Source organism: Labeo rohita, chromosome 11 (genome assembly GCF_022985175.1).
Source record: "Labeo rohita strain BAU-BD-2019 chromosome 11, IGBB_LRoh.1.0, whole genome shotgun sequence".
Classification (NCBI taxonomy): domain Eukaryota; kingdom Metazoa; phylum Chordata; class Actinopteri; order Cypriniformes; family Cyprinidae; genus Labeo; species Labeo rohita.
Genome location: NC_066879.1, coordinates 13,366,148 through 13,375,648, shown reverse-complemented (window position 1 = coordinate 13,375,648; position 9,501 = coordinate 13,366,148). Strand labels below are relative to the sequence as shown.

The window sequence follows — 9,501 nt, the reverse complement described above, 5'->3', positions numbered from 1 at the left end:
AATTAAAACTAAAATACAAATTAAAAATACAAAAACAAATAAAAATAAAATGCATAGAATGCAATTAATAGTTAAATGCAAATAAAAAATACAAATAAAAAATAAAATAAACTTATTATAAACTAACATTATATAAATAATTAAATAATAATAATTAAAAATAAGATGAAATAAAAATGCTTAAAAATAACAAAATACAATTGAAAACTAAAATACAAATTAAAATACAAATAAAAATAAAATCAAATAAATAATAATAATTACAAATAAAAATTAAAATAAATTGTTTAAAAATAAAATTACAATTAAAAACTATCGTAAATACAAAAAGTGAAATATAAAATAATAATATGAGTTAAAAATAATAGTCAAATAAACTGTTTAAAAAAAATTGAATTACAACTAAAAATTAAAATAAATGCAAATAAAAATACAAAATACAAATGTAAATAAAATTAAATAAAAAAAACAAATATATAAAGTAAAATTAATTTTAAAAATCTAATAAATTGTTTAAAAATAAAATAACATTACAATTTAAAATGGTCATTAATACAAACAAAAGAACAAAAACAAACAAATAAATAAAAAGGCAATTAAGAAGTAAAATAAATAAAATAAATGCAAATAAATAAAATAAGAATGAATACAAATATGAAAATACAAATGAAATAAAATATATAAATAAATGAAAAATTCTAATAAAATAAAATGTATACAAATATAAATAAACAATGCAATGCACTCAACATATTGTATAACTTTTTTTTTACTTCCTATTTGATCAGACTGTCAACATTTTATTCCAAATTAGACTGAAAAATGTTAAATAACCATTTCTGAGGTGATAAACTGGATGCCACTTGCTTAAGTCAACATGCAGTGTACTGACGTATAGTGTACTACTTTGTATTGCAGTAGTAGTAGTATGCAGTATGTTAGTACGACATTCTGAACACAGCCTCGTTTAGAACCTTTATCACTCTGACCGCGGTCGCTATGGCGATGCGCACTGCTCTGGAGTCAGTTGCCATGGCGACTCACACTTGTGGTGCGTCGTGCGTGTGACGTGTTGCTCGTGTGTGTGGCGATGCGTCGGTGGTTTAAAGTGCAGTGCGTTTGTCTTTTACATCTTTAGCGTCGGTTGCCTCGTTAACGGTTCAGTCCCGCCGTTGCCAATGACGACCGCGGCTCGTCTCCTCCCAGATGGACCAGGAAGCTGCTGCTGCGGCTGCTCCAGTCAAAGCCGTCCGTCGACAGACTGAACACAGGAAAATCAGCTGAAATCAGCTCGTATAAATTTAACCTCCTCAAGTTGCTAAAATAAAATTATACATTTAAATTGTTTTTATATTTATAGTATTAAAGAAAATGCTTGAAAAATTCTAAAAGATCTCATATTACTTTTTTAATGATATTATGACCCATTATTATTAATGTAGTGTAACAAAGTATTAACTATGATATGAGAAATATGGATTTACTGTAGCACATTTCTATAATGTTAAGCTGCATAATTTTTAATTCTCTTCAAATTCATTGTTATATCACATGTTTGATGTGGGGAACACAGTATTATTTTAGTAATATTTATATAAAATTTTATATACATTTTTGTATTTATGAATCATTTCTTTTTATTGTATTTTCGTATATTTTTATTTTAGTTCAGTTTTGGTAGATTTATTGTATTTAGTAATCATTTGAATTAGTTTTTTTTTATTAATTTTTAAAATACAATTTTTAGGATACCTTTATCTATCTATTTTTTTGTGGTTTTAATTTATTCCATTTATTAATAAGTAGAATTTGCTTTTTTTAATTGCTTTTTAAATACATTTGTCTATTCTTAGTTTTTAGTTTTTTAGTTTTTTTTTTTTAGTCATTTTATTGTATTTATTAATAATTTACATTTTATTTATTATTATTTTTTTTATATATTTTTGTCTATCTTTAGTTAATTTTTGTTGGTTTTATTTTTAGTAATTTTATTGTGTTTAATTAATCTTTTGAATTTGCTTTTTAAATTATTTTTTAAAGTATATTTCTATCTATCTTTAGTTAGTTTTTTATTTTAATTTTATTGTATTTATTAATAATTAGAATTTGCTTTTTCAATTATTTTATAAATACATTTTTAATTTTTATTTTAATTTTTTATTGTATTTATTAATCATTTTAATTTACCTTATTATTATTATTTTTAAAAATATATATTTCTATCTATCTGTCTTTAGTTGATTTGTATTTTGGATTTAGTAATTTTTTTGTATTTATTTAATCATTAATTTTTTTTTTTTAATTAATTTTTAAAATATATTTCTATCTATCTTTAGTTAGTTTTTATTTTGGATTTAGTAATTTTATTATATTTATTTAATCATTTGAATTTTTTTTCAATTAATCTTTAAAATATATTTCTATCTATCTTTAGTTTTTTTATTTCAGTTTTAGTCATTTTAGTATTTGAACATGGCACATATTTGGCAATATTTGTTATAATTTTTTTGTAAGTTGAAGTTTTTCATCTTATATTGATGTTTTATTTTATTTTGGTTAACAGTAGCAGCAGTGGTGGTTTTACCTGGTTGAGGTGGTCACCGGATGGGAAGCCCAGGCTAAATCGTCGTCGCTGTCGTATCGTCTGGGATTGTCGAAGAAATACGGTCGGTTTGAGAAGACGTGGCTGGGAATGGCAGAGCCGCTCTAGAAAACAGCAGAAAACACACAGATCAGTCAGATGAGCTGAGGAACGGATCCTCTCTATACTGTAAACACTCATCAGATCCGCTCCAGCTCACCCGGTCCTGGGCCGGTTTTCGCACCCGGAAGAAGAAAACCACCAGAGATGTGGGCAGCAGCTCCCACACGAACAGAATCACACCGAACACCACGTAACCCGCGTCGCCCAGACTGGAGCGCAGATCCGCCTGCAGAACCACAGGAAGAACGTATTTATTCCTGATTTAGCGCCAGCGACTCATGAGATGAGACGAGACGAGTGTGTGACGCCCACCTGATCCGACACGTTATACCAGTCGTAATCGAACGAGTTTATGCTCTCTATGTTGGTCAGAGCCAGAACCACTAGATTATAACAGGCGCGCGACGCGTACAGGAGAATCACCATCAGCCCGATCAGCGTCACCTGACACACCGACGTACCCTGACAAAAACACACCAAACATCCATCAGGGTAAAACACACATTCACACACTTACTTGTCAGATCAACCACGTTTGATTGTATATCTATATCTATCATAAAAATATAATAAAATGAATAGATCATTAAAAAAAATCCTAAATAATAATATAAATTTAATATGTTTTAAATTGTAATTTTAAAATATCAAAATTTATATAAAACACTATATATTGTTTATTTATATATATATATATATATATATGTTAAATATTCCATTTTTGAAAAATATTAAATTTATGTTAATATTAATTTTACGTTTTTACATTTTAATTATTTTTTTCTATGATCTATTCATTTTATTACATTTTAATGATTTATTTTAATTTATAGTTTATTTATTGACATTTTTATTATGTAATTTTTACTAACTGTTTTATTTTGATTGTTTTATAAAATTATTTTTTTAATGTTTTGTTTGGGGTATTATTTTAATTTTGTATTTTTTGTGATTTAATTCGTTTTCAGTAAATGTTTCATTATATTGTTTTTATTCAAATTAGTTAGATTAGATGTATTAATATTATAGCCATAATCTTCTTATTATTGAATACAATTGTTTGTTTCACTTTTACAATTTTAATAATTTAGTAATTTATTTTTTTAGTGAGTGTTTATTTTTATAGTTTAATTTTTACTGAAATGTTTGTTTTTATTGTTTTCATTAAAATTGTTATAATAAAAGTATTACTATATTATTATTAAATATTATTAATTTTACATTTTTAAGAATTAGTTTTTATTTGTTTTTATTTAAATTATTGTTTTATAATTATTTACAATAAAAGTACAAAAATACAATATTATTATTATAAGCAAATATTTGTTTTAATTTTTATTATTTATTCTTTTTTATCATTTCTATTAAAAGGAATTAAAATTATTACTGTAGTATTATTATTATTATTATTTAGTTTTAATTTTTATTATTTAATTTTTTTTATTGTTTTTATTAAAAGGATTATTAAAATAGTATTATTATTAAATACAATTATTTGTTTTAATTTTACGTTTTTATGATTTAACTTTTAGTGCTTTATTTCGATTTTCTCTATTAAAATTATCATACAAATAATACTACTATGTTATAATTATTAAATACAAATTTACATATTAACAATTTAATGGTTTACTATTTTTTCATCAACCCAGTTTGGGAAATCGTCATTTTGTCACATAAAGAAGGTGAGTAAATGATGACAGGATTTGTGTTGAAATGCAGCGTCATGTAATGTGACGTGATCAGGATGCGTTTCTTACCTTGGACTCCAGGTAGATGCTGGCGAGCGACATCTTGGCCACCTTGTAGAGGCAGACGGACAGCGAGACGGCGCAGAGGACGAAGAGCGAGTCGTTGATGGCGACGCGCACCAGAACCACGGTCTTGACCTGAGCGTCGCTCATCTTCACCAGCAGAGCACACGTCAGATTCACCAGCAGGAACAGCAAACTCACGCCCACAAACAGCAGATACAGAGGAAACCTGCAGACGCACGATGGGACATGATGAGCACCATGACAAGACTTTTTTACTGAGAGAAGGTGAAATATGAGCATAATCACTCACTTATATTTCAGGAGGTGAGGAGAATACTTCGACTTCGCCTTGAAGAAAACCTGTTAAAACAAACAACATGATTAATCAGCATTATTATTGACTTACCAACCACCACAAATTAAACACTAAATCATCAGCCTGACACTCTTTTTATTATTAATATTTTTATTTTTAAAAATTTATTTATTTACATTTTTTGAAGTCCCCTTAAGATTTTAAATTAATATATATATATATTTTTAATTATTTTATTTATTTTTTATTATTATTTGTATTGCCTGTTTCACAGTTCTCTGATGGCAGTTAATGACTTTTCTATTACTTCTCTATACATGTTATGTATTTGTTACCATTTTTAAGTGTTTTATTTGCATTTTTCTTTTTAAATTAATATGACATTTTCTTTTTCTTTTTGGAGTTTATATGTTTTTATTTTAAAAATTATTTTACATTTTTTATGATTTAATTTTTAGTTTATATTTTGTTTTTTAATTTAACTTTGATTTATTCATTTTAATTTTCCTTATTTTAAAACGTATTTAAGATTTTTATGATTTAATTTGAAGGGGTTTTATGTTTTTATTTTAAAATTGGTCTTTTTAATTTATTTTAAAATAATACATTTATTTCTGATTTATTTAAAGTAAGTGTTTTATTTAAATATGTCTTTTTAAATCAATATGACATTTATTTTTTCTAATTTATGTTTGTATTTTACAAATAATTGTACATTTGTTATGACTAAATTTTTAGTTGTTTATATTTTGTTTTAATTTAACTAATTTAATTAACCGAGTTTTTGTTTTTTTTTCATTTCTTTTAAAATTAATTTAATAATTTATATTTAATTTTTAGGGTTTTTATTTAACATTTTTATGATTTAATTTTAAGGGGTTTTATGTTTTTATTTTAAAAGTTTTTAATTATTATTCTTATTTTTAAATTTGTTTTAAAATGATACGTTCATTTCTGGTTTATTAATTTTAAGTAAGTGTTTTATTTAATTTTTTCTTTTTAAATTAATATGACTTTTTTATTTTTTGGATTTATATGTTGTTATTTTAAAATTTATTTAACATTTTTATGGTGTAATTTTAAGGGGTTTAATGTTGTTATTTTAAAACAAATTTTTCATTTTTTTTTTTTTTATGTTTTTATTTTATTTTAAAGCGATACATTTATTTCTGGTTTATTAATTTTAAGTAAGTGTTTTATTTAATTTTTTCTTTTTAAATTAATATGACTTTTTTATTTTTTGGATTTATATGTTGTTATTTTAAAATTTATTTAACATTTTTATGATGTAATTTTAAGGGGTTTAATGTTGTTATTTTAAAACAAATTTTTTTTTTTTTTTTTTATGTTTTTATTTTATTTTAAAGCGAAACATTTATTTCTGGTTTATTCATTTAATATTAATTGTTATTTGTATTTAACATTTTTATGATTTATTTTTAAGGGGGTTTATGTTTTTATTGTAAAATTAATTTTTCATTTTTTTATTTTTAAATTTATTTTAAAGTGATACGTTTATTAATTTGAATTTTATTTAGAAGGTAAAACATAATTTTAATAACTCATATTTAAGGAGGTTAGGAGAGTGCTTTGACTTGGCTTTGAAGAAACCCTGTCAAAAGATGCCTGATCGATTATCATCATTATTATTGATTTGCCAAGCAGAACTAATTAAAGACCATAAACGGCAGGTTTATGAGCACAGACGTCTCTCCTGTTTAATTAATGAACGGAGACTCTGCTGTGGGGCTGGATTCAGTATCAGACGTCCGGATTCACCGCGTCGCTCCGCTAGAGCTCATATGAGACGTCATCACTGTACTTGACCGTGACTGTACTTCACTGCACACTCCACGTCATCAATACATGACGCAGATCCACACTCAATGTAGGTCACACGTGTGCCAACACGAGCAGAAGCCACCGATTATACAGCAGCAGGAGTCTGTCTGTACCGTCAGTCGTGCTCCTTAAAATACACTCCTAGCCAAACAAAATCATACAGATGTCTAAAAATAATAATGTATATTTCAGTTCGGGAGTTTTCCAAGTGTATAATATTTATTAGAACAACTTCTATAGGAATAATGTCTAACTAGTGGACAGTTAAAGGGAATCATATTGGTAGCTGTAGGCATTTTAAAATAAAGAATTCCTTTATTTTTATTATAATCTAATTAATAATACCCACTTTACCTTAGATGTCATTTTTAGACTTTAATTTTTATTTGAAAATTATTTATGATTTTAATTTGACATTTTCATGATTTAAATAATTTTTAGTGTTTTATTTCTCTTGTTATTATTTGAAAATAATTTATTGTTATTTTACACTGATTTATATTAATTATGCTATATTAATTGTAGTGTTTTATATTAATTTTAGTGGTTCAAATGTATTTTTTAAATTTTAATGTGTCACTAAGTAGTTACTAAAGCTTTTCATCAGCCTTTAGAGCACAATTTTTTTTTAGGATTTTGATTAATTAATTATTAATTAACATTCTACTGATATAGAAACTTTTTATTTTATTTATTTATTTTTTACATTTTTATGATTTAATTTTTAGTGTTTTATTTTCAAATCATTTATTTTAATTTTACATTATGATTTAATGATTTTTAGTTTATAATTATTATAATTATTTTGTAGTTTATTTTGCAGTTTTATGATTTAATGGTTTATTTAGATTTTCTGTTATTTTAATTTTACATTTTTATGATGTTACTATTAGCTTTTCATTAACAATATGGGCACAATAAACTATTAATTAAATTTTTACATTAAAATTTAAATAATTGATAGTGTTTTATTTTCGTTAAATTTTTATTTTGTAAATTATTTATTTATTTTTTATCAATTTTATTTTCATTTTGATTTGATTCTTTTGGGAATCATAAATTATCAATTATTCTGAGTTTACTTTTTATTGTTTATTTTTTTGTGTTTTTAAAATAAGTTTTTATTTTAAAATAGTTTATTTTAATTAAATTTTTTTCAATTAATTATTTAATAGATTTTCGTAAACCTTTTAGGCACAATAAAGTATAATTTAATTTAGGGTTTATCCTATTATTTCATCTTATTTAGAATCATCATCATCATTATTATTCACTTATTTTTAGTAATTGTTTTTTCTTTTTTTTTTAAATGTATTTATTTTAATTTTATATTTCCATGCTTTTATTTCTTGTAGTAACTTATTGTAATTTTAAAAATATTTATATTAAATATATTATTTTATACTATTTAGAATCATCATCATCATCATTATTACTGACTTATAAGTTTACATTTTAATAATTTTTAGTAATTGTTTTATTTACATTTTAAATGAATTTATTTTATTTTATATTTCCGTGATTTTATTCCTTGTAGTAATTTATTGTAAGTTTAAAAATATATTTTTTAATTGTACATTTTTATTAATAATTATATATAATATATTATTTTATCCTATTTAGAATCATCATTATTTTTGACTTTATTTTAATTTTTATTTATTTATAGTAAGTGTTTTATTTCATTTTTATTTAATTTTATTTTGTTTATGTCATTTTTAGGGTTTTTATGTTTTTATTTTAAATTTGTACTTTTTTTTATGATTTAATTTTTAGTTTTAGCTTTTGTTTTAAAATTTATTTTACATTTGGGAATCATAATATTCCCATTTTATATTTATAGTTTTTGTTTCGCGTTTGATTTAGGACTGCCCAGATCTGGTTTCGTCTGTCGTTTGCTCACCTGAGCGCAGTAGAGGTTCATGAGGCTGAGGGTGAAGAACTGCAGGCAGACGGGGAAGCAGTAGAGCAGCCAAAAAGCGAAGGGTCCGAGCGCGTTGGCCGTCACGCAGTCCCTGAAGTAGAAGGAGAAGAGCAGCGCGCGCAGAGCCGCCCACAGCAGACACAGGAACAGGAACGCCGTCTGGTAGCTGAAGCGCTTGTGCCGGTAACGCAGCACCAGCCACAGCTGAGCGTAGATGAAGGCGAACAGCACCGAGTAGAAGACGGTGTAGGCGACCGTCAGGCCCAGCTTGACGTAGGGAGGGATGGCGGGGCTGAGCGTCGGAGGAGAAAGGGAGGCGTTCGCCCCGGATGTTCCCTGGGAAGGATGCTCCATGCCGCCGGTTCGTCTGCTGCTGTCGGCGTCTGTCATTACCTTTCCATCAAACCCCAGCGGTTCACCGTCTGCTCCGTCTGCGGTCGTGAGGAGAGAGAGAGAGAGAGAGAGAGAGAGAGCGGCTGCAGCGTGCAGAAAGGATGGAGCATGTGATCAGCATCCGGAGAAGCTGATTGGCTGTGGGGTGTGAGGAGAGAGAGAGGGGGGAGGAGGGGTTCAGGTTCATCTCTCTTCAGAAATAGAATGGAATTGACGTTTTTTTAAATTTCCATCTCATACTTCACTCTAAAATTAAAATAAAAAAAGTCATTTTTAAAAGAGCATTAAGAATTGATAAATGTGTTAAAATTGAATTAATGCTTTTTAAAATTATTAATTTACTGTCACATCAGTGTCATAATTCACCTCAAAATCAAAACAAAAACACTTAAATTATTTTAAAAATGTATTTTTTATATGTATAAATAGAATTAATAGAATTGAGACTTTTCTAATAATAAAATTAATTAAAAATGAATACAATTATTCTTTATTTAATTCTTTAGATTTATATCTCTATAGGAATAGAATGTAATTTATACTTTTTTGTTTAAAAAAAGTGTTT

The 9,501-nt window shown here is 25.6% G+C and overlaps 1 protein-coding gene across 1 annotated transcript in view; it reads right to left on the bottom strand.

Moving 5' to 3' along the window:
- gpr137bb (G protein-coupled receptor 137Bb) overlaps positions 1 to 9,033 on the bottom strand; it is a 9,436-nt gene extending 403 nt beyond the window's left edge. Inside the window, exons 1-7 of the mRNA XM_051122870.1 lie at positions 8,523 to 9,033; positions 4,772 to 4,821; positions 4,465 to 4,687; positions 3,017 to 3,166; positions 2,802 to 2,930; positions 2,585 to 2,706; positions 1 to 1,261 (exon numbers count right to left, since the gene is read on the bottom strand). The exon at positions 1 to 1,261 is cut by the window's left edge and continues 403 nt beyond it. Coding sequence (XP_050978827.1) covers positions 1,153 to 1,261; positions 2,585 to 2,706; positions 2,802 to 2,930; positions 3,017 to 3,166; positions 4,465 to 4,687; positions 4,772 to 4,821; positions 8,523 to 8,933 — 1,194 coding nt within the window. The 5' untranslated portion in view covers positions 8,934 to 9,033 and the 3' untranslated portion in view covers positions 1 to 1,152. The remainder of the gene's footprint in view (positions 1,262 to 2,584; positions 2,707 to 2,801; positions 2,931 to 3,016; positions 3,167 to 4,464; positions 4,688 to 4,771; positions 4,822 to 8,522) is intronic.
- Between the last annotated feature and the right edge of the window lie 468 nt (positions 9,034 to 9,501).